This window comes from Clavelina lepadiformis, chromosome 7 (genome assembly GCF_947623445.1).
Source record: "Clavelina lepadiformis chromosome 7, kaClaLepa1.1, whole genome shotgun sequence".
Classification (NCBI taxonomy): domain Eukaryota; kingdom Metazoa; phylum Chordata; class Ascidiacea; order Aplousobranchia; family Clavelinidae; genus Clavelina; species Clavelina lepadiformis.
This window is the reverse complement of record NC_135246.1, coordinates 3,303,395-3,328,911: the sequence shown is the minus strand read 5'-3', so window position 1 is coordinate 3,328,911 and position 25,517 is coordinate 3,303,395. Positions and strand designations below refer to the sequence as shown.

The window sequence follows — 25,517 nt, the reverse complement described above, 5'->3', positions numbered from 1 at the left end:
TTTACATCAGTCAGCTGTCAAAAAGCTTGTAATTATTTTTTTAGACGAATTTGTTTTGATTTGTCCTAAAGTTTTGCTGCATGTAAACTGTAATTTCTTAAAAGCTTGGACAGAAAATGAATCTCAGGAATTTTAACGTGAGGTTAGTGCGACAAAGTTTCTAATAAAATATACCTGCCTTTTTGATAAAATATGTTAGACAGTAGTTTTGTTTTTATCCAATATGTAATACATTATATAGTATATTTTACCCAGTAAATATTGGATATATACGTATACAAGTGATGGTATGTACCATACAGTATTATATATGTGTGTGTTCAATATTTTTATACAAAAATACGCTTTAAACCTTGATTGTTTGTCGTTCTGGTTGATGTTTGTACCGTTGTACTTATAGTATTTTGCATATATCGCAAACCATGGTATAAATAATTGATATGCATTTCATAATCACTTAAATATAATATATTTACTTGAGATTTTCACCGTAAAATGGTGTTTTGCAAATTTGAAAATTGGATTAATTTGCTGCAGCTGTTTGATTTATATATTTTCATCTTGTTATGAAGATAGCATGTTGTTTCAACGATAGAGAAATCTTTAATATTAAATACTTTCTTGCTTAAAACCAGTACTTTTTATGGTCTTTAGCCCCATAGACCAAACTACTACCATGTTGGGAAGGTTATCTCAGTCTGCTCATGAAAATGCAGTTGGCAACAATGTCAACCAAAATTCACCATCTAATGACAACCCTGCTTTTATGGGAAATGCCTCTGATTATATTCTTATAGCCATGATTATTGCTATGATGGTAAGTCCAGGTTGTGATTTTGTAGTCTAATTTCTGAAGTATTATCTCCAGTTTTCAGCAATCAAAGCTTGAAGACTTACTTTTTGGTGGTGGTGATAGGATATATTTTTGAAAGTTTCGAAAAATTTTAAGATGGGAACTTTTTCCACGATGTTCATTGGAAGATAAGTTTTTTTTTTAATTTCAATTTCAAGATTGTCTACTTGTTGCAATCATATAATATTCGGACTGATAGTTAATATTCCTAAAAATATTAGATGTCCCAATCACATCACCTGCAACAAGTAGTAATTTTTGTGTCAGATAACATAAAAATATTTCACCTTTTTTATGAAATTAAAAGGATATTCTTTAAACTGTTTTTTTTTTCTCTTGACAGTGTAGTTGAAATTCGTGGCATCTAAAACCTCTGTCAATTTATGCTTCTTATGTTTGCTTTATTTACTCGTTCCTTTGGGAAAGTAAACAACAAGATATGTCTTACAGAATTTCTTTCATTTGTTTAACTAGACGTTGATACCCTGTATTGTTAATGAATTACATGGTAGTAAGCCAAGCCAATATGCTCTATAATACTGCGTATGACTATATTGCTAGCTTTGGTTTTTGTGTAACTAAACAGAAAATTAAACTTTATGGTTCATATAAAGCATTCTAGCATCTGTACTTCGGTCACTGTTTTGGCATCAAACTGGCTTTTTCTATTACCGTACTAATACATATTATGTTCAATAGCTATGCATGGCTGTTTGCTGCTTATGTTTATTCTGTCGTTCGTCATCTCGAATCACCTTTTGTGGCTTCAACTTTGAAGTTAATGACCGTTCGGCATCTGTTGGTAAGTTGAAAGTAACTTGCACCGTAAATGTTTATGCTTTCAAGAAAAAAATCTTCAGTAATAGTTTTTGAAATGGTAAAGCTAAATCGATCGATTCCATGGATAAAGTAATAAAGAAAAATCACCAATTGTAGGCCCGTAAACTACGTAAATTTCTTATTACATTATTAGAAAATGTAGAGCTTGTTTACTATTTTACCAGTATTTAAGCACTATGTAATAGGTACATTTACTTTCATGAAATATTACTCATTACACTGGCTTTTTGTTGGATACAAACCAGTATGTACTGTATAATCAATACAACTAGCTCAATTACTAGAATACAAAAATTTTACTTTCATGTTGCTCTTATATATATGTATATACAGTATATATATAGTATGATACCATATACTTTCATATACATATACTGAATTATCATTAATTCTCTAGACCAAGCTATAGTGCTTTAGGCGTTATAGTTTTGCTAGTTAGTTAGATGTTTGCTTTAAAACAAAACCATTCCACTTTTGCTGTAAATGCAGTGTGCTATAAATGCAGTGTGCTATATTTGTGAAACAAAAATATGGTAAAGTAGCTTTATTGATGAAGAATTCTAAAAGTCTCTGAACTATCTCATGCTTAAAATGATGTCTAAGGCATGTCACACCGGTTCCACGACATATGGCCGCGGGAAAGTGGCCGCGAACAAACTCACCGGGGTCAACTGAACGTGACGTAAATTGACCGCAGACAAACTGACTGTGACATAAACTGGCCGGCGATCAAATTAACCGTCGATAAATTGGCCGGCGATCAAATTAACCGGCGACAAATTGGCCGTCAAAAGGTCAAAATTCTAATTCACTATCTAGTCACTTCTGTTTATTTCAATAAACGTTTCAATGTGTATTGAAATAAAAAACAATTTTGTTAAAAACAAAGGAAATAGTTACAAACAAATATTTACTTTACATATCATATACTACCGAGTTTAAAATTTTGACCTTTTGACGGCCAATTTGTCGCCGGTTAATTTGACCGCCGGCCAATTTATCGACGGTTAATTTGATCGCCGGCCAGTTTATGTCACAGTCAGTTTGTCTGCGGTCAATTTACGTCACGTTCAGTTGACCCCGGTGAGTTTGTTCGCGGCCACTTTCCCGCGGCCATATGTCGTGCTCCCTGTCACACCTTACCATTCTAACTAGTTATGCTTCTTCATATTTTAAAGCATTCGTTATTGTACTTATTCTCAACTTAAAACTCTTTTACGCAGCTGTTGATGATTTAAGCGAGCTACACGAGGTGGTTCCACTCACACCCACTGTTGCAGGTATAATGACAACTCTGAACGCATGCATTGTAGTATAAGTGCCGTGAAAGCTCGTTAACTCAGTACTTCATATTAAGTAACTCAACACAATGCCAGCATAATTATACTAATTTTTCATTTTCTGGATAACTTAAAGTAATTTAACGCAACCCCTCAGCTCTGAGTTAGTGAGCTTTCAGTAATAAAACAATAGTAATGATAGGAGTAATAAAAGTTTGGAATTTCTACATCAACTGAGTGCTATTTTATTCTCACAAAGGTCACTGTCAAATACCTGATATTGAAAACATGCTTCAGTCTGATCCTCCTCCACCAAAGTACAGTGATGTTGCCACTTCAACTGTGTTTGACAGATTTAAATGGAAGAGTAAAAGACGAGGACATTCCACTACTGATGATGTAAGACCTTTGTTTTCTGTCATGGCAGATGTAAAGAATCAATTAATGAAATAATCTGTTTATAAATATATGACAGGCACAGGTTCCATTGGCTTTGTTTTTCTAAATAATATTTTGTTTTGTAATTATTGTGCAATGTTTTAGTAATTTGCATTGGTGCTACTGCGTTGCAAGTTGAATGCAGTTTTGTTTAGTAAATGCTAAAAATATAACCCAATTTTTGTGCAGAAATCTGGGACAGACACAACCATATCAAGGAAATCTGGTTTGTAATTGTACACATTTAGCTAACAGTACAGTACTACAGTGTTGATATAAGTATACTTTGAATAATAATCGGTAACTTTTCGGTTACCGTTGTTCTAATAAGTAAACATTGGTTTACGTTGTGAAAAGGTGATGGAAATGGTCGTGGAAAAAGCAAGAAGGCTGATAGACGACGTGGTCGCCTCACACAACGCAGCGCCAGTTACCAGCATCCGAAGCTAAGCTCGCTACGTCAAAACACCAGCGTATCAACCATGCCTGTCGCTGAAGGAAAGTCCACAAGAAAGTCGAGCCGTTTTTTCACGTTAAACGCCCGCCCGGTCCTTCAACACAGCAGCAGCGACTGTACCTTCTATGCTTCCACCGCTAACAAGTCCACAGCGTTTGAAATTGGTCTTCCAGAAATTCAAGACTCAGAAACTGATTCAAAAGCTGATACTTTAAATATAAACGTACCAGCTACTATCAGCGGCGTTTCAGGGAACATACAAGACCCTTGTAAAGCGTCGGACAAATCGGAAGATCCACCTTCTAATGAACCGTCTGCTTACGATGACGAAGTGTTTATGTAACCTTTTGTACTTCTCAGTGCTTTTGCAGTTTGTCACGCGCAATTTTTCGTGGAGCCATTGCAATACCAGTGCACAAACACGTTTTGTCGTTTTTGCCGAGAACAAATGCTGAAATATTATGTTTTTGAAATCGCGTTCAGAAAACAGCTTACGCTCATATATATACTTGTTTTTTTTCTGCGTTAAAATCGTGTAATGCTGCCATCGGCTGATTCTATACTTTTCCTTCGCAGTATTTTTGCGCCCTTCGACTTTTTACATTTCTGCTTTGTCTTATCTATCCACTTTTTGAGACTTTTCCACTTTGCTTGATACGATATATTTTTAAATTTTCCGTGGGGTAACGTTGCCATAAATAGATATTTTGTACGTTTGAGTGGTTTATTCAACAACTGAGGTGAATACCAAGAGGTCGAAGCACTACTATCAGTGACAAATAAGCGTTGTAGAAATTTCTTGGTGATTTTTGTTTTCCATATTAAGTCTATATCCGCCGTAGCTTTGAACCAACGCAAAGCAATTCTTACCGCCTGCTTATACAATACAAGAAACACGCACTTCTGGTGCAATTAAAAATACGCTATTACTATTTCATGGGAAAAATTACGTACGATTGAAGCTATTGTTTCTGGAAGTCTTGTTAACCTTGCTTTAGCGTTATAACATAGTAATTTATCTATCTGGTTTGTAACTTCAGTTTGGTTATAAATAAGTAAAAGTAAGTTTTTCCCAAACTGAACCGTTGTCGTGCCAAATAGTGACCCCTAATGTTTGGTACTACCCCGTTATCTCCTAACGAGTTGCGTGACCAACATAGGGTAAAAAAGTCGTTTAAAAGTATTACAATTATCAAAGGTTGCCGTGTTAACAAGTCGCAAATTAACTAGGTAAAGAGATTTGACAGCAAAGTTTGTGAAAAAAGTTTTATTCAGCAATTATAGGATTAACACCAGGCCGTAGGCCAAACTGTATGATATAAAGTTTTTACAACATTGCATTTGAAAGGTCGAAGATATAGCACTGTATTTTGAAATATAAATGTACTGTACTACGGTACTTCATAGATCAGGAATTTCCTAACACATAATAAAAGTGAATGACTCAAAGCTTGCCGTGACGTGTTGAAAACAGGCTCATTCAAACGAAAAGACGTAAACGAAGCGAGTGAGAAAAGGACCCCAATGACTCAGAGTACGTAATTGCAAACTACATGTTTGCCAACAGTTTCGCTGCGGCAATAGCATGGTGAAAGCATGCTACACCCCTACAACTAGATGAGTTTTAATTACAGTAGTGGTAAATACAATGAGCACATGACTTGACGGACTTTCCCATCAGACCGATGAACTGACTAACGTGTTGGCGACAACAAATATTGTTTCTGAATTTTATACCTTAATGTTTTCCTTGAGGCATTTTTAAACGCGTTGGTATTTGTACTGTGATATATATAAGCACATTTTTCGTTCTCTCGCTCTCAACGCTAGCATTCAGTTTCCACCCAATTGGTTATGTTGTCGTGCAAACCTTCAACCAACCGTGCAAAGACTTGACTAAGATATATTTCCCTAGAAATTTGGAAAGCGAAATTGAAATTTAGTGGTTGGTAATATAAGTGAGTGGTGTTATTGGTCCCAAAAAGCCCGAGTCGGCCGATTTGTTCGTGGGCTAGTTTTTAAACAAGTAGTCGGTAAAACAGTAGATAACATACCAATTTTTAACTTTACCTTGAAGATCAAATTACAGTTCTTTTAATTTTCAGCAATACCAGTTTAGTAGAAAGTGCTACTGGTAGGCTGTTGCAGCAAGTACTAGAGATGGATTCCATTTTTTCTGTGCGCATTGTTACAGTAGATTATTGCCTCAAGAAACCTATTCCTAACATCGACAATCATTTTTCCTATTTCAAACAAACCATTGTTCGCAAAGTGCCAGTTCTACGTGTTTTTGGCTCTACTCCATGTGGTAAATATGTAGGGTAGGCCCGCATTTAATTTTAAACTAACTGTATACTTCAAAGTAATTATTTTCTGTGATATGAAGAAAATTGACTTCGTTATACTGAAGAGGTGTGAGTGAAAAGTTTTGTTGAGTGTTACCAAAGTTTGGAATTAACATTTATTAGTGAGTTTTATACTTTTTGTATGTGCAAAAGAAAAAATGAATGAAATGTTGCGAATGTGCCATAGTGGAAAGTGTGCTACCTGCACGCACGAGATTCATCAACATGCAAGCCAAATGTTGTACTAATCACGTTGATTTGTAATTTAGATAAACAAAGAAAAACTGGTTGTTTCAACGCCAATTTATTATAAATAAACAAAAAATTTAGGCTTCAGTGCACGCTATTACGCCAAAATTTGGGCCTTTGCATGCACGATTTGTTGTCAAACACTGCCGTACTTTCCAATTATCATTTCGAGAGCCAATACCAAATTATGCATAATTCTATAATTATATTACTGTGCAATTAGTTGCAATCAAAATATTTTTGAATTATTCAAAAATTTATGCTCATTATGTGGTTATTTTGACATATGCCAACTTTAGCTATTTGGGTAGAATTTGTTTTTCAATCATAGCGGCATATGCTTTAAAATATTTGACATCAATCTTTATTTTGTAGGTCAGAGCACATGTGCATATATACACGGTGTCTTTCCTTACCTCATGTTGAAATATGATGGACCTAATTGTGAGACAGCAGGGCAGCAGGAAATTGAGCAATATCTTCTCATGATGGCTACTAGTATTGACCATGCTTTAAATGCTGCTTCTGGGAATGAAAATTCCGGTCATGAGCATGTTTACAAGATTACACTTCTTCGTGGAAAGTAAGTTGTTTAATTTCAATCTGCTCCATATACACAAAGTATTCCGGGCTACAGGCCTTAGCAATTGATTTGATTCCAGCATTATATTCTGAAGCATTGCAACGTTTCAAACTTTTCAAAACATTTCTTTAACTTTCAACCGTCACTTTATTTTTTGAAATTATGAACGAAAGTACTGACGAATAATCCTACATCAGATTGAAAAGTTTGCTGTTTTTGGGTGAAACCCCCCCTTCGCGCTCAACGATATGAAACAAAAACCATTATAACTGCAATTAATTTTAATTCCCGCGCGCTTGACCCCACAGTGTTAGTCGACTTCTGACCTTTTTTTATCAGCTACTACTGGTACATGAAGAGCTAACATTTGCATTGGCAGTTTAGTCTAAAATATTCTTGCCATTTATATTACCGGTACCAGTATACACTTCAAATATACACTGATTCCACAGACCCTTTTATGGATACCATGAAACTGATGAAATATTTTTGAAAGTGTACTTATACCAACCAGGGGATGTCAAAAGGTATATATATATATTTATACCTTCGTCTCTATTGTCTAAGAGATTTTACATAACATTTTCAACTTTATGTCCGCGTATTGTGTTATGTACTGCATATTTTAATGTTGAAAAGTGTTTGCAAATTATGCTTATTCTAGTTGGCTTATAATATTGGGATATAAAATGAGCTACTGTCATATTTATAATGAAATATAAATTTACTATTAGCAAAAGTTGCTGGTTTCTGTAGTATTCTGTGAAGTTGTGTACAATTTGCACAGGGTCTGCGAACTTTTACAAGCCGGAGCTATAATGCATCGATCATTCCAACCTCACGAAGCCCATATTCCTTACATTCTTCAAATGTTTATTGATTATAATTTGTACGGGATGAATTTCCTGCATGCTCGATCGTGCTGGTTTCGACCACCATTAGGTACATTCATTATATTCATTATATAGGTACTTGTGTTGCTCGCCATGTCAATGGTCTTTATGGAGAAACCGCTATTAGTGAATATTATGTTGTACAAAAATTGAAGTGTTTTTTATTGAATTATCTTATTTTTGTTTTGATATTGTATATTTTATGTAAAGGTAAGCCTAATATGGATATAGTTCTTTCTGATAAGACAAATAGTGAAACTTGCAACCCCAAAAACATTGATTCGACAAACAGAAAGATACCTGGTAAAAACAATATTTACAGACACACTACGTTATTTATGTTATTAAATTAATAATGAAAAACTCGGACAGACTTAGATTTGATCTTTCAAATGCTAATTACAAACATTTTATCGTAGTGCTTCTAAATTACTGGTTTTTGTAGATTGCATTGATTTTAACTGGGACCAGCTTCGGACAAATGAAGGTGCTTCTTTCAACGCAAGTGAAAACATTTCACCGAGATCTAGTGGTCCACTGAAGAATACAAAAGCAAAAAGAATTTTAACAACCTTCAACCCTCAAAAATGTGACCAAAACTGCAAAGACAATGTTTTTCGCACCATAAATCATAACCCAATTCAAAGTATGCTCAGTAATCACCTTAGTAATGATACAGATTATGCGTTATTTTCCTGCCCATTTCATAAGCTATGGAATAATGATACAATCCCGATGAACTCATTTATACCATCGGCGGTTGCTGAAAGGGAAAGTACCACTGAACTTGAAGTTGACATTTTAGCAACTGATATATTGAATAGGTAATAATGTTACTGCATTAAATTTTCTGCAAATTTACAATCCATTTTGATTAAATGATGTTGTTTTTATATAATTTATGATATTGTGCTCTGCAGTGCCCCCAGCCATTGCTCATTTACGTAGTTCATTGTTTTGATTTGAATCAATACGTTTGTTTTAATGTGACAAATGTCAGTGGTAAAAATTATTTCTTGAGACTGTGACCGAAAATAAATAGTTAATGCACCAATAAATTGGCCGGGCTTTATTTTTGGCTATATATTTTAAATTAATGTAGAAATTATACTGCCCTCTTTTTATTTGGGTTAATTTTAGATTTTTGTCTACTTTTTTGTGGAAATGCATTTGTTCATGCATTTTTAACTTTGTAGATGTACTTCTGTGACTTCCGCTAAAAATCCTGGTATTGCTTTAATATGGGATGATGAGAAAGCACGCAGGCGAGAAAGATCAAATGATTCACATATCACTATCCTGTCTTCCCAGGATCGTTCATCAAAAGATTTTTTAACTGAGAAAGAGCGAGCGTCACTAACGGTCTGGCGCTTGTTTCTGTTTTAATTCTGTAAAGTTGCTGTTTCTTACCAAAGCACCTGATTTATTTGACAGAATTTACATGCAAGAGTGAACGAAGCTTTTAGTGGTACTGATAAAGCTCATTCAAACATGGAAAGACAAAATCCATCTCAAATCGGCTCCACTTTGCCTGAAAAAGATGCTATGTTAACTAAAGCATATTCCCAAATTGACTCCAATGGCTCCCTCGCTTTCAATCAAAATGAATATGATCTACCGTCGTCGTCATCGTCAATAATTTCCGTGTCACCTGTCGTCAACATGGAGATAGTCAGCCAGGTTGCTTCAAACCAGTCCGGAATGTGGTCACATGGTTCTTCAAACCAAACCGTTTCAAACTCTATGTCTGCTTTACTCGATGACTTGGATACCGCGAACAGGTTCGGAAATATTTTCATCTTTTTTATTCATTTATTTTCATGTTGCAAGCCCACAGAAAGCAACTGCAGCTGCCTGTTTTGATAAAATTAGAAAAATGTGATGGTAAACATGTGCATAATAATGTGTAATGTATCATATATAACATATGTAACATAATGTACAACATAAGTTATGTCAAAAGAAAATGGTGAAATCCCTCCTGTCAGCTTTTCAAACTAAACCTTTGCCAGGTATTAAATGTGCAATCAATTTTTATTAGGTATTAAAATCACAAACACAAAAATAATATGTCTAAATATTCAATATTTGCCAACTGTCTCCAGATTACTTGGTAATTTTGTAACTTTTCTAGTTGCAATATGTTGTGGGTTATTACTATATGCCAATAACCTTGATATTAATAGAGTGTGATGAAAAAGAGAAAAAGGAAAATGCTTTAATAGACACCCTATCTTACAGCATTGGTAATTATCAGGGGAACATTTAACTCATGTTGGTGCTCACTATCTTACAGCAAACAAATATCTCAAGTTACCTCATCGCAGAGACATGGATATTTTGATGTTGTCGATAAAGGTGACTGTGGAATGGTTGATGAATTTGGTGATTTAAGCGGGCACTTGTCTTCCCAGGAAGTGGAAGAGTAAGTTTATAGTTGAACTTTGAACTGTAGCACATTTCATCTGTTGCATGGCTCAAAACTTAATCAAAAATGACAAACATTTATAAGTGAAATGGGAAAAATTCATGCTTGCTTTTGCTTTAATTTAATGCTTTTAATTTAGCATGTCAACCAATAACTGCGCTGTCAGAAAGTCAGTAATTAATTATTCATAAATCCATGCGAATGACTGTTACGAGTTAATAGCCATAGCAGCTTAAAAAGCAGAGGCAAATTTTCATCATAAATTATTTGAGTCATTTTATAGAAATCGATTTCTACTTCCAGAATGCAATCGCAGCTGGATGAGACCTTACTTATGACTCAGCCATGGGAACAAGGCGTGGAGCATTTATTACATCATGATGACGATGAAAACTTACCACAGTTGGACGGAGCATCAGATGATATTGTCCAAGGTTGGTCCAGTATTTGGATGGTTGTTTGTTCAGCGTAATGTTGACCTGTATAATGCATCTACTCATACATTAGAATTTCACCTTTGATGCCATTTGGGCTCTGACAATGTTTGAGTTCCAAAGCATTGTTTTCAAAAGAGGTAATGTTAAGTTAATTACTTGCTTTCAAGATTGCCGAAAACACTCATCTAGTTATCTAATACTAAGAGCCAATAGCTTAAGTTAACAACTGGAGTAATTCTTGCCTAGAACCCTGCACGTTTGCACACTGACAATAAACCATCTGGAACAAGCGATGTTAGAAATGAACAAAAATGTGATAAATTATGATAATCATGAATTTAATCACATGCATACTTGCTAGGAGAGCACAAAGAAAACCCAAATCGCTAGCATCTATCCTTGTTTATGCCATATGTGCTTTGTCTTTCGCCGAGGGGAGCAAGCAGTATAGGCCAGGGATAGGTTGTTCATTTCTAGGACAAACTTTAAGGGAATCAGTCAATCAGTTGTTGCTTGTGTCAATGTTGAATTTTCTTGAATTTTCATCTAATTTTGGTCATAACTTTTGAAATTACTGTTTATCTGTTCACAAATACAAACAAACACCAACCAAAACGTAACCTCCTATCCAGAGGTACAGTGGTAATTAGGTATACAGTACTATCGCAATTTTGTTTAGTAAAAATATGCTAGATAGTAACTTCTTGCATTCCAAAAAATTAATGGTTAGGTTTGTATCACAAGAAAAAGTATAGTTCTGTACAAAATTTGTTATTAAACGTTTCAATTTTGAGCTGATTTTAGGTGCATTTGACAAGTTTTTGAATACTGCATAATGCAAATTTTGTTTTAATTTTTGCTGCCAAGTTATTTTTGTAGCATGCAGTGATATTCATGTAATAATGAAAATAATATTATAATAATTGAAAATTTAATACCAGTATTTGCTTTAATTCCAGATGAATCAGTTACCAGTACCTTGCAAAATGTCCCTCTCAAATATTCAGACAAAAAGAGTTCTATTAATCCTGTTGCGGAATCCGATACCAATATGCGAGGAAAACCAGGACTATCAAGCAAAATGCTTTCGTCTATAAAATTTGACCCTCCATCCAACAACACAGAATCAGTAATTACCAACATGAACAAATTCTTGTTAATTCGAGAGAATATGAACAGCAATGAAAAAGCGATGAATGTTGCGTCCCAGAATAAATCGATGATTTACGACTTCAAGTTTGTGACCAGTTCTTCCGACTCTGACGTGCCATCTGATAAACTTTCTTCGGAGTCTAATTCAGGATCGACAACAGAACAGAGGACTTTTACGAAAACGCAATGTTCAAACTTGCTGAATCTTGCCGAAGATGCACATTCCCAACAGTGTGATGATAATAATGCGACGTTCAAAGCCTTACTTCATACAAATTTTTCCAGTGACGATGCCTGGGAAGGAGCTAATAGCTCGAAGGTTACAAGCTCTGTGCCCAGTTCGCAGCTAGGTAGTACTCATTTAGCATCATCTGATGGCAAACAAGAAGATTTGAAAAAGAGAAACATAGGGTCACATACTTCTGGTACAAAAAGTCCAATCAACCAAAGGTAGGTGCTACTGTGTACATGCAGCCGTAAAGTGGTTTGTAGTTGAAAGATAGAACTTATTTTGGCACTCATTTTTGTTTGTTGACACCATTAGAGAGAGTCATGGTCTTCAGACTCAGAATAACGCAAACATCAGCCATGTTTCAATTGTCCAATCTAACCAGAAGTCTCAAATGAAATGTCATAGAAAGAAGAAAAAATTTGCAAGCAAAAAAGTGAAGAAGCCAAATGTCGTCATAAAATGGATTATCGTTAACAAGTAGGAACCATTTGTTAACTTCTTTGTTTAATCTTTGCAATTGATAGTGACCAAAGTTGACGTAAATTTCGATACTAAATATTCTTCAGGTTTCAAGGAGCAAGAAAGATGTCGGTAAAACTATGGAGGATAACACCTCATAGAAGAGTGACACTTAATCCCGATCTTTTAAAATTATACAACCTCTACTCACCTAAGGCTGCTGACATCATAAACAAGCCAAGTCAACCAGAATCACTGATGACACATATCAGGAGATACACTTCAACACGGAAAAGAATTTCCTGTAAAAGTAATCGTCAAAACACCTGTCCTGACAGCCTTCCCAATTTACAACATGCACTTTTTGCCGGAGACTCTATTATTAAGTCCAATGACAATGGACAAGATCGACCAGAAAATGAGATCTATGCAATAAATGTTGATGACAACTGTTCCAATACTTTTCAAAAATTTAGCCAGACCACTGGGTCATCAGAGAAAATCAAACAGCAAAGCCAGGTTTCGTACATGAGTTTGTTGTTTTTCTCTTCTACCATTTACCTATGTTTTACGCTTTGAATCGCTTTCTTAACTAGAGCACTAAATGCCAAAATGACTCCTCGAGCCATTCTCAGTGGACGATGGATGAAGTAAGAGATGATCCCAAACATTTTATTTCGGAAGATGTTCTAGGATATTTGAGTTATCCTTCACCAGAACCTGAACACGAAATAGAAACATTTTCCCCACCAAGACCCTGGTCCCCTCAACCAAGCCACAATGAAAGCAGTGAAAATGTTAATTTGAACGATGATGTTGTCACAGCAGGTAGCTATTTGCTTGCTGTGTTATTGTAGGGTATGTTCATCATGTTTATTTCTTGTTTTTTCTCGCCACAACAATTACTAAGTTTGCTTAAACAGGTCGCGTTGGATTTCTTAGCTTAGTGGTTTTCCACTAAAATCTTTTGCAAACTGGTTCGACGCTAGGATTACGACCCAAACAATATTACAGTGATGATAATGTAATAAATTGTTTACCTACGGGTTATTATTTACCTAATGGTTAGCTAATATAATAACATGATAACCGAATGAGCAAAACATATGTGAGACCCTCAAGCACATTACTGATGACCCACAGTTGGGTCGAGATCCATGGTTTGAAAAATGCTGCTCAATAATGCCATGCCATCCATAGATGTTAAATCCCAATTATTAACATACCGTCACATACTGTGAATATGACTGTAAAATGATAAAAGGCAAGGCTTAATCAATAAACAAAGCTACCACAATTACAGTATTAGAATTATTATGGTTGTAAATGTAAGATTTTTATAGGATAGGTGATGCACAATAACTCCATAACAAAGAACTTTGTCATTCCCAGTTATGATGTGTTTTCAGATGACGGTGCATTTGAAGTTGATGCAGAAGCGTTACTGGACGAGCTGAAAGTGGGTGATATACTCAATGTTAATGATCTTGACCCTGGGGAAGTGTTTGATCAGTCAGATACATTGTTGAGTAGCTTAGATGTCCTGCTTGATGTTGGCCCATTTTCAGAAGTTGGTGACGATCAGCAATCATCAGAAAGTAATTTTTAATAGCAAACTGTTGATATTTACATGCACTGTTCCCTCTAAGCTGCACGCGCGCGCAAATGTGCACTGCTGACACGGTCTCCGCGCATAGAAAATCTGAGCTGCGCACAAGAAAAAAATCCAACCCGAATTGAAATTAAAATAAACGCATAATAATGGCCACAGTGCGCATGTCTGATGTTGCTCACAGTGGTCCAAGGGACCGCTCAGGGAGTTAGTGTGGGAGTTAGTGCTCAGACTCGTGAAAAGTTAGAGGGAACATTGTTTACTTGTGATGCGCGGAACGACCAACACTAGAGATCATATTTATGCGGCAGAAATGTTGGTTGTCACTGACAGGATTTTTAAGGTGTTTTTTGGTCATGGTCTTGAAACGGTCTGAATGTGAATAACAAAACTGAGGTTTGCTGCGTAATTGTCAGTTCATCTGTTGCACAAGCAAAGGCTTTCTCAATTTGAAAGTAAAATTTTTCTTAGTCAGATCTTAAATTAACTTGAAACTTATTGCATGTCTTATTTCATTGTTGTAGTGACCCGATAGGCTATTTTAAATGTTTCAAGGTAAGTCAGTCACTAAAATAACTCTTGATTTGAGTCAAGTCAGGGTAACGGTAAAGACCAGACCAACCAGCCAGGCTAAAATTGAGAGGACTGTGGCGCTGGTACTTGTCAACCAAGCTGACTTAATACATTTTGTGATGTCACTACATTTTATGAATTAAACAGCATTGACTTGGTTGAAGTTATATTAATTAGTTAGTTAATTATTTAATAATAGTTAGTTAGTTAATATTAGTTAATTAGTTAGGTTGCCTTAACTTAACTTAACTTGACTTGAGTGAAATAGCTGTTTAATGAGTTGAGTCCAACAAAATTACCTGCTTGTTACTCTACTTAGTTTTAACTCTGGCCTTAGCATAAAACAATATTTTTTCACTATTTTTTTGGGGTTTATCTAATTCAAACAACGCTTAACTTGAATAATGCAATCTGCTGATGAAATTGTCACTTCAGTTTTCATTCTGAGTTAAAGTTAGTTCCACTCTATTTGAAGAAAATCATCAAACGATACTGTCTTGCTAATACCATCAATATATCGATGGTATTACATCGATTGTTTGCATTTTTACATGCTCTGTTACCATCATGTTGTTTTTTCAGATGCATACTCAGGACTCTCTACTGCTACTGTGGCTTCAAAAAGTGTCATACTGAAAGGTGCATGTGTGGTGGATCTTGCACACAACAGTTTCTATAGAGATGTGAAAGATTTCTCTGCTGGATTACATGCCAAGAAATTGTGCAGTGTTGATGCAAATTGCAACAACAAGCTTGACCAATGCGCAGTGAAGACAGAAAACTTTCGACTCCCACACGCGTCATTCTATCCTTCGCCTGTGAAAAACGAACAACAAAGATTCACAGAGACGCAGTTCCGTTATCAAAACAAGGCTGAAAATAATATTCATATCAAGCAACGAAACGAAAAACGGAAACAAAAAAGTAAACCATGGAGTTCAAAAGTTGAATCGAGCCAATCAAAAACTGAGAAGTTTTTAGGAGAAAATTTGTTTAGAATCCCACCCATTCAGGTCCTGCACACACATGTACATCATCATCATCATATTCACTCTTTCGCTGGACAACCTCCCCAACTTCCAGATACTTACTCCGATTTCAATTCATCTGAGTTTAAAAAACCAACGACGTTGCAAAAGTTTTCGATTTTAAAGAAACAAAGTTGCCAAAAAAGGGATGAAAAGTATTGGCTTGATATTCAAATGCAGTATGGTTTGCCATGGTACCTCAGGAATAACTTTTCAGGAAATTTTTTAGACGTAAACTCTGATCTAAATAGTACACAATCTTCATTTAAAACTTCTGTTGCCAATCATAAATGTAAAAACTTCTTGCCAAAGTCAACGGTACCAGATTCGTTAACCACAAGTCAAAGTTCTAGTCTTCAGTCTGAGAAAGTTCAAAAAAGGTTCCATATTAATGTGAGTATATTTGTATTATTATTATTATTATTATTACACTCCGATTTGTATATTTTGTATTATTATTATTACACTCACTTTATAATCTTTGTATAGCAAGGTAATAAGATTAAGTACAACGCTTCTTTAAAAACTTTGTTGTTTAATTTGTTGGTTCTGCCTGGATTTATTTATTTTTTATTATTTTATATTTTTATTATCCTGGCGATTTATTTTGAACTGATTAATGTCCTGGCCATAATTGCCTGACCAAATTGACCAGTTTTTCTAAATTTTTCGGTCTTTGCAAGAGTTATCAGTGTAGTATATATATATATATATATATATATGCTTATCTATATATTACGTGCTCACTTATTGATGCTACAAACAATCTAACATTTGCTAGCATGTCAATAATTGGCAGAAGGTATGGTCTTGAAGCTGCTATGCTTGTGTTTTGTAGGAAAAGTTGCGACCAGCAAAATCTGAAAGAGGGGATCGAATGAAAAAATGTTTCCCAGACTTTGTTTCATTTTCCACATTACGTGGGTCGATTAACCGAAAGCACCTTTTTGGAAAAATCACTAGCAACCAAAGTAATATGATGTCACAGAGATACCGATCACTAAAGAGAGCGGCAAGCATAACCACACGTGTAAGTGGTGGAAAAAAATATAACGCTAACAGAGAGAATTTGAAGACGTGCCACAGAAAATCAGTTGGAAATCTTCGTAAAAAGGTGGCTAAAAAGGCTCAACGAACCAAGCTTATTATAGATACCAGCAGTGAAGGCAGTTCATGTTGTCTGCACCAAAACGACGATTTTGGATACAAGAGAAAAGCAATTAACACTAGTATTGTCCAAATGGATGACGAAAAACCTGCCATACATAATGAACAACCCGACCATTGTAGTGATTTTAATTACTACCTACATTTACAAGAAGTTAAAGAACTAAATGAGATTAGGTCATGCCATAAATTTGACCACAATAAAGTGTGGTTACAGATTATCAGTGATCCTGAAGCAGCCTTACTGACACTACAGGACTCATGCAATAATGATTTGAGCGTTGTGTCTTGTACCGCAACCATACCCCAGTCACCTAGAGAGGGTCACTCTCCATTGCCAGATGTTGCTTCAAAAGTGGCAACAACACAAGCTACTGAAAACAGTTGCACTAAAAATGAAATTCCATTTATTGGAAACGATACTAATCACAACGAACTACCAATAAAGGAAACTTATACTCACAATGGTTCACCTGAAGTTGCAGGCACAAATATTTCTGCCGTTGATTGCAAAGTTTTTAAAATATTTCCTCCCCCTCCAACATATGAAGAAGTGGAAGAATATGCAAAAACATCCAGGGTCCGTCCCGAGCACAGTGAGTGGTGTCCTTATTATGGCGACCCAAGTGATGCGCAACCAATGACATCAAGGTCAGGAAAACAGTTTCTTGATGTTTTATGAAATTTACGCTTTGATACGACAATGACTCATGAATTTACGTTTAAGGTTGTATAAATAATGTGTTAGTAGTTTTATACTTTGCATCAAGTCATGATATAGGAGGTCTGCAGGAAAGGATTTTTGTTCCATTACAAGCTTAAAGCTATTTGTGTGTATCTTAGGCTTGCTTCGTCACTACCTGGTTATGTGAAACCTCCAAAACTTACCCCCACCACACACCAACTAGAAAAGTTCAATTCTGGTTTTGTAGATGTCACTGGCTGGCGTTGTGTGCTCCTTAATGTGAACCTTCAAACATGCCTAGATAACAATGGCAAGACGAAGAAAACCAATGAAATCGATGTTTTTGGAATTGATTGTTTAAAAAACTTGACGCATCCATCAGCGCTTATGCGTGTCAAACCATGTGTTTTACCACCAAATCCGAATGAAGTTGAAAGTTGGTATTATGATCTGTTGAAAAAGCAAACACTTGAAAACAAACACAAAGGTGTGTGTAATGTGCCTGTTCATTTGTCAGAAGAGCAACCCACAAAGCGCCTAAAATCAACAGAAAATGCTAAGACCTTACAGGATGAAGCTGCGTCATCTTCAAATGCATCCATTGTGGCACTGAAAGAGGAAGGCCAAACTCAAGTTGACAAAGTTGATTTACCATGTGGCATGAATCAAAATACTTGCACAGTTGTTCCATTACGTAAAAGTAATGTATCATTTTGTGGCATTCCTAGTCAACCCTGCTTAGAAAGCACTCCTGTTGGTGCTTTGAACAAAAAGAGACCTTCCCGAGTACACGATGTTCAACTTACTCCCATAGCGACCACTTCAGCAACAAGAAACACCAAGTTTTATGATAAAAGCTACGATTCTCAAACAATTGTGGAGAAAAATGCTTCTAATCAAAGTTATGAAAATACAGTGGTTGAGGCTGAACATATAACATCCGCTCTGCCCAGCTTACATGATGATGCCACATTAGCCAGATCTGAAATAACTGCCTTTGCGGCTGAAGGTGGACAGTTTCTAGCTTCCCAGAAAGACTTAAATGACGCAAAAGCTCTCCACGAAGACCAGCATATTGTATTAATGAGCATGGAGCTTCATGTAAAAACTCGAATCAACCTGAAGCCTGATTATGAATTTGATGAAATTCGTGCCGTATTTTATAAGATTCAAACAGGAAATTGGGCTGACTTGGAAACAGGGTGCATAATGACTGATACAAATGTGAATCTAAAATCGAAGCTAAAGCAGTCTGCAGTCACAAATTTAAAAGTGAAGATTGTGAATGACGAATGCTCCATTCTAAGCTGTATCGCTAATTTACTACTGCTACAAGACCCTGACATTTTAATTGGTTATGAAGTACAGATGCTCTCGTGGGGGTATCTTTTCTCAAGAGCAAAGCATTTGGGTTTTGATTTGTGTCGAATGGTCTCTCGTGTTCCGGATGATAGAACCCACAATAGACATGATGCCGATAGAGATGCCTTTGGAGCCGACAACTCATCCGAAATACACGTGGTTGGAAGAATAGTCCTCAACCTGTGGCGTTTAATGCAGCCAGAAGTGGCGTTATGTAGCTACACGTTTGAAAGCGTAGCCTATCACTTGTTGCACGAGCGACACCCCCTTTACACACACCGAACTCTGACTCTGTGGTTTGATGACGTAACGCAACACAGCTCATGCAATTTTATGAGAAGCAGGGTCGTCGATTACTACATGTGCAGAGTCATTGGAAATCTAAGACTGCTCAAGCAACAGGACATGGTTGGAAGAACTTCAGAGCTAGCTCGATTGTTCGGAATACAATTTTATGAAGTGCTCACCAGAGGGTCGCAGTTTCGTGTAGGTTCTTGTTGTGTTTAATTCACAGCAACAGCGTTTTAAAATCGTGCTTTATTCGCAGGTTGAAGGCATGATGCTACGTTTGGCTCATTCCGAAAACTACATCACAGTTACCCCTGGCGTAAAACAAAGGGCCAGTCAGAAAGCGCCAGAATGCATTCCGCTTGTAATGGAACCAGAATCGCGTTATTATGCGGAACCAGTCATCGTGCTCGATTTTCAAAGCCTGTATCCATCTATGATAATTGCGTATAACTATTGCTTTTCCACCTGCATGGGCCGCACACAGCATTTAAGCAAGTCAGTGACTTACAATGAGTCAGTTTACGATTGACCTTCCTTATACAATTAACGACTCTTGTTGTACAACAAAATTCATCTGTTAACTCAGAAACCATATGCTCATGTTGAAACCCCATTCGGTAGAATTCCGGTGTTATGCTAAGCAGTTTCGTCATGTTAACATCAAGAACTTATGCTATAACTGTTGCAGAATATTACCTGGTGAGTCGTTTCCATTTGGCTGTACATCCTATTCAACAACGGTGCCAACGCTGCGAAACTTACTGAAGAAAAATACCCTAACTGTCGCTCCCAATGGGGTCGCGTACGTGAAGGCGGAAGTAAAACGCGGCATTCTGCCTATCATGTTGGAGGAGATTCTAAACACCAGGATAATGGTGAAAGCGTCCATGAAAAAATGCACTGATAGCGCTACGAAGAAGATGCTGGACCATCGACAGTTGGGCTTAAAACTGATCGCCAATGTCACTTACGGCTACACATCTGCTAGTTTTTCTGGAAGGATGCCTTGCGTAGAGGTTAATGCAAAATTTTCGCCCTATTTTCAGATTCCAAGTCTAAGTCGCATCTATTTATACTTTTATAGCAATATGCTGCCTATGAAGCCTCGGTGGCAAAATTTACTTTATCATTCCAACGTACTTCAGATAGCCGACAGCATCGTACATAAAGCCCGAGAGACGCTGGAAAGAGCCATCCGCCTCGTGCATGGGAACTACGAGAAGTGGCAAGGGCGTGTGGTGTACGGTGACACAGACAGCATGTTCATTGCGCTGGAACAAGGCACCAGTAAGAAGAGGGCATTTGAGGTTGCTCGTGAAATCGTGGCCGCCGTGACGGACGACAATCCAAAGCCAGTCAAGTTGAAGTTTGAAAAAGTAAGTGTTGTTCGTTTGCTCACGAAAATGCAGCATTTTTAATAAGCGATAATGAGTTTTATTTGAAATTGCTTAATTAACGTTTTGACGTACCTGTACTTTTACAAAGAATTCTCTCCGATAAGGATATTCGAGTCATTAGTTATATTTAATGGTAACTTGTCGTACATTGTTTGATTTTGTCGACTTCATTTGTAAATAAACAATTAAACATCTTGTGCCACGTTCATAACAGTTTCTCCGACCCTGCATGTAGGTATATCAGCCGTGCATACTTCAAACAAAGAAGAGGTACGTCGGTTACGCGTACGAGTCGGAGAGCCAAAAGGAGCCGATATTCGACGCTAAAGGAATCGAAACAGTTCGCAGAGACGGATGCCCTGCAGTTTCAAAGATAGTGGAAAAATCGTTGCATATTTTGTTTACAACAAGAGATGTATCGCAGGTGAAGTTATAACTTTGGAATGCGAAGGCGTTTTTCAGTGTCCATATGTTATTTTAAATGTTATTAAAAATAATATATTTTATATGTTATATACAATTATATATATTTTATATGTTATGTAAATTTTATTTTCAGGTGAAAACGTATGTGAAAAAGCAGTGTGCAAAATTACTTGATGGCAGTTCGACATTACAAGATTGCGTCATCGCTAAAGAATACCGCGGTGCCAAGTATTACAAACCCGACGCTGTAGTTCCATCGCTGTTATTGGCAAGGTTAGATCGTATGATATTGACAAACGATTTTGATTTTATTATATTTGCGAGACATAAATCAACACCAACCCGTGTACTAACGAATCATGATGATAACAAGCGAAAAGAAATTTTGCACTTTTGCAATGTAAGAACCAGTGAAGCACCACTGTGTCTCCAGCAACTGTTTTTAACCTTTTTATGCTTTATGGTTGCACTCTGTTTCATCTGCCTTTTACTCACAAATTTGTGGCACGATAGAGTTAGAAAATGAACACAAATCATTTTCCAATCCCGTTTACTTGGTGTTTTAAAGTTTAAAATTACTGTGTTTATTGCCCTGCGTTAAGCAGTAAAATAACAGATAGTTCTATTGTTAAATTTGTATTTGTTTCAAAAACTGACACAAAGCACATCGGTAGCCTACGTTTTAAAATCGGCACTGTACACAAATCGGCACAAATGGGAACTGGGTAGTCGCAAGTGAGTGTGTCTGGGCCCCATTGTTTGTGACGAACATTCAGAGGTGGGTAGTCGGTACTTTGTGGGAACCGTCAGTAACGGTACCGGTACTTGGCAAAAAATGTACCGACGTTATTCGGTACTATTTTAGAAAGTAGTTCGGTACTTTGTCGGTACTTGGTACCGGTACTTTTTGTGTAAAAGATGCTGCTGCAAATGCAATGTTTGCCACTATTATGCCCTCGGTATAGATTACTTCAGGCCAAAACATATGTGACGTTAATCGCTTGCAATTTTACTTGACATTTCTAGAATAAAAAAGATCAACAGTTGCTAAAATTAGTATTAAGGATTAATTACTTTTGAAAACATACTTCTTAACATTTTGAAATTATCACGTGAAAAGTACCGAAAAGCACCACCTGAAATTTCTCTTCTTCTCTAAAGATTCGACGGTACCGGTACTGAAATAGTACCGTGATACAGTAATTCGGTATTATAGAACCGCGGTACTGCCCACCATGCAAACATTTTAATTGGACTAAATAATTTTAATAGCTGGTGTTAGTCGATTTTCATAAAATTTACACGAAAATTTTATATACCAGTTATGTCTAGTGTTGAAATATTTGTAGAGTGCCTCGACCTCGAGTCCGTTGGATTAGTTTTGAGAAAGACGTCTCACGTTTGAATGAAACTACCCAAGAAATCAAACATTCCAATTAACAGAAAATACGTTGCGATAATAGCATACAGCGAATCAGAAACAGTATGTCTCATATATTCACTGTTTTTACAGGAAACTAACAGTAACCGATAAAAGAGCGGAGCCCCGTATCGGAGAAAGAGTGCCCTATGTTATTGTCCACGGTGCCCCAGGTACCCCATTGTACCGTTTAATCCGGCAACCACACGAACTGCTGCTTGACCCAAGCCTGCGATTGAACGGCACTTATTACGTCACAAAGATGTTGTTACCGGCCTTAGATAGACTCATGTCTCTGCTCGGCGTTGATGTGTTTCAATGGTATTCTGAGTTTCCGCGCTTGCATCGCTACGACTCGTACGCAGCGGATGAACTTCAATCAGTTGCGGAGAAACAGAGCTACAAGAAGGTTGGTCTTGTTTAATTACTGGTTTTGCTGCCTATTAGCCTTGCAATCCACTAATTCGAGGAGATGTAAGTGTGCTGAATGATTGCTTTATGTTCGGCTGCTGTGTTCCACACTGACTATCTGTCACTCATCTTTCCAACAGGTCATTTCGCACTATTTCGGCTCGCAATCGTGTTTATCATGCGGTCGCGTGACGAATCAGAAGCTCTGTCTTCAGTGTGTATCATCCGCGAGTGGGCGCCAAACGGCTGCTGTTATGATAATGCAAAGAATACGTCGGTTAGAAAGAAAACAGGACAAGTTGTCTCTGGTAAGATCGCTGTTTAGTTTATTTCGTACTTACCAAAATGTTCACATTGTCATAACTTTAATGAGTGCCAGATATGTGAGAAGCGTTATAAAACTGACCACTTTGGCTGCATTTTACCATTACACTGAAGATGGGCGCAAAATTTTATAATTATCTGATTAAATAACACCAGCTACTGAAGTTGGTCTAAATAAAGAAAATTATCACAAAAAGTGGTGTCTCAAGTTGACTTTGTTCTACTTCTAACTGTTTGTTGTAAATTGATAAGGTTAAAACGGGTTTTCAGTCTTTTTACGTCGTGATAGTTTTAAAGCCGTTTTGTGCAGAACTGTCACTTGGGTCATTTATGTTTTATGCCTCAAATTTAATGTTTTTCCGCGTTTAATGCTAAAAAATGCGCCCAATTTTTACCTTCATACGTCAAACTTTGTAAACAATTAATCCCCGCACAAGAGTTTGCGGATATTGCATGACTGAGTTTTTAACTTATATTTCTTTTATGGTTTTTTAAAAGGTAGCAATCTGTGTTAGTGAACACTTCGAATTATCCAAAAAGAAAACATTAAATTTTTACAGGTCTGTCGTAGCTGCACCAACGCATCTTCCACCGCTGCAATAAAGTGCCAGTCGCTGTGTTGTCCGGTCCTTTATAAAAGAGCAAAGTTCGATCGCTCAAAGAGCAAGATAAAATCACTGAGGGATGTGCTCAAGCATCATGACTTGTTTTAGAACTTTGCCTTTTACCTTCTACCGCTTTCGTTTGCGTCTTTGTAGATTGTGTTCCGTTGATTACTTTTTGTTTATGACTAAATCATTCCATTTCCACGCAGGAACGTTTGCAGTGGAACAGGTGCTGTAAAAATGCCTCGTTTTTTTCTGTTGAAGTTTCTTTTGTTTTGTGCAATAATTTTTTTAGTATTAAGTTGATGATTGACTTGGTGTATTTCTGTATTTCGCTATCTTGAATGCCAGCAAACACGCGAATCGTAATAAAGTTTCTTCTCTTCTGCCACAACGCCCAGTTTTATCTGTGCAATGGGGTTAGATTAGTGTAGATTGTTAGAGTTAGATTTGTTGTTTGACAATACAGGTTCTAAACTATATGGCGCTGCGCTATCATTGCAATGCCTCTAATGCAGGGGCGGGCAACTTTTTCGGTCGGCGGGCCTGATATGAGAAAAGAAAGTACTTGGCGGGCCGGATTCCTGAATCGATACATTAATCGTGTATTTATCCACCTATGCAAGGAATAAATCGTATTTAATGTAAACTTTAAGTTTTAAGCATAGAGACCAAAAACAGTATTTAATGAATTTATTAATGAATAATGTACTTCAATAGCTGCTGAAATCAAAACTGAACTGCTGAACTGTCTGCGGGCCGCTCAAAATCCCGTCGCGGGCCGTGTCCGGCCCGCGGGCCGTATGTTGCCCACCCCTGCTCTAATGCCTCATTTGCAATCCTTGGCCTCGTTTTTGGTGACTAAATAGAGTTTGCCAAGCATTACATCTAAAATTTACAAGTTTAATAGTTTGTGAATATCAGTGACGGTTCAAGACAAACAGCATAGGTATTCATACTCGCAAAATCATGTTTTGTGCAATTTTAAAAGGAGACCATAAACGATAGAATAGAACATCATGCCATTGTAGCATGTATGTCCTATGTCGTTTTCAAAAACACTGTACGTAGGCCTAATCCCAATGACGAATAAAGATCCTTAAAGAGGCGTCAAACACCTAACACTTAGATCTCTATGAATTTGTTGTACACCTACCTACGTAGGGCTTTAAAAAATATGTTTAGACCAATCAGAATGCAGCATGGTTGGAGTTGTGGAGGATTTTTCGAGTAATCAGTGTTCTAGTAAATTCACTGTATAATAAAACAAAGAAAGATTTTATGGCATTTTTTGGTGTTTGACCACACCTTAAGGGTCTGTAGGCCCATCCGAAGGCCTATCTTAAACAATGCAAAGTAACATTTTTCAATTTGCATTTGCTACTAAACAAGCCCGGTCACCTAGCTGAGTTTTTGCATCCACCGAGATGTAGGATAAAAGGACTTAATGCAGTATTTTGAGCAAATTCTCGTATCTGGAATTCTCACACCAAATGCTTCAACTTTTAAACAACTTTTTTTCTTACATTTTTCCAAAGAAGCAGCCAAAAAGCTTTAACTTTGAACCGAC

At 36.7% G+C, this 25,517-nt stretch overlaps 2 protein-coding genes across 3 annotated transcripts; both read left to right on the top strand.

The window, feature by feature from the left end:
* LOC143465091 (uncharacterized) lies at nucleotides 1-4,580 on the top strand. The gene is made up of 7 exons (XM_076963250.1): nucleotides 1-142; nucleotides 655-817; nucleotides 1,553-1,655; nucleotides 2,917-2,973; nucleotides 3,233-3,372; nucleotides 3,601-3,637; nucleotides 3,769-4,580. Exons 1-7 carry the CDS (start codon nucleotides 117-119, stop codon nucleotides 4,209-4,211), a joined length of 969 nt encoding a protein of 322 aa, XP_076819365.1. The 5' UTR covers nucleotides 1-116; the 3' UTR covers nucleotides 4,212-4,580.
* A 1,095-nt stretch (nucleotides 4,581-5,675) lies between these two features.
* Nucleotides 5,676-24,341, top strand: LOC143465079 (DNA polymerase zeta catalytic subunit-like). Of its 2 annotated transcripts, XM_076963225.1 has the most exons (27): nucleotides 5,676-5,813; nucleotides 5,974-6,176; nucleotides 6,838-7,045; nucleotides 7,498-7,572; nucleotides 7,833-7,987; nucleotides 8,149-8,241; nucleotides 8,384-8,762; nucleotides 9,135-9,300; nucleotides 9,373-9,719; nucleotides 10,235-10,363; nucleotides 10,670-10,800; nucleotides 11,763-12,405; nucleotides 12,500-12,664; nucleotides 12,754-13,165; nucleotides 13,243-13,474; nucleotides 14,056-14,244; nucleotides 15,414-16,252; nucleotides 16,698-17,677; nucleotides 17,870-19,559; nucleotides 19,621-19,859; nucleotides 20,053-20,380; nucleotides 20,510-20,740; nucleotides 20,997-21,185; nucleotides 21,321-21,460; nucleotides 22,701-23,016; nucleotides 23,159-23,326; nucleotides 23,903-24,341. In XM_076963225.1, exons 2-27 carry the CDS (start codon nucleotides 6,029-6,031, stop codon nucleotides 24,053-24,055), a joined length of 8,745 nt encoding a protein of 2,914 aa, XP_076819340.1. In that variant the 5' UTR covers nucleotides 5,676-5,813; nucleotides 5,974-6,028; the 3' UTR covers nucleotides 24,056-24,341. The 2 variants fall into 2 exon arrangements, with proteins under 2 accessions (XP_076819340.1, XP_076819341.1); XM_076963226.1 differs by lacking the exon at nucleotides 8,149-8,241.
* Nucleotides 24,342-25,517: the final 1,176 nt, after the last annotated feature.

Bases quoted from the DNA above. Each gene is read 5' to 3' on its own strand.
- LOC143465091 (XM_076963250.1), top strand. From the start codon at position 117: ATGAATCTCAGGAATTTTAACGTGAG. The intron at 143-654 runs GTTAGTGCGACA...TATGGTCTTTAG, and splicing joins CTCAGGAATTTTAACGTGAG to CCCCATAGACCAAACTACTA. The intron at 3,638-3,768 runs GTTTGTAATTGT...CGTTGTGAAAAG, and splicing joins AACCATATCAAGGAAATCTG to GTGATGGAAATGGTCGTGGA.
- LOC143465079 (XM_076963225.1), top strand. From the start codon at position 6,029: ATGGATTCCATTTTTTCTGTGCGCATTGTTACAGTAGATTATTGCCTC. The intron at 6,177-6,837 runs GTAAATATGTAG...TTTATTTTGTAG, and splicing joins TTTTGGCTCTACTCCATGTG to GTCAGAGCACATGTGCATAT. The intron at 20,741-20,996 runs GTAAGTGTTGTT...CCCTGCATGTAG, and splicing joins TCAAGTTGAAGTTTGAAAAA to GTATATCAGCCGTGCATACT.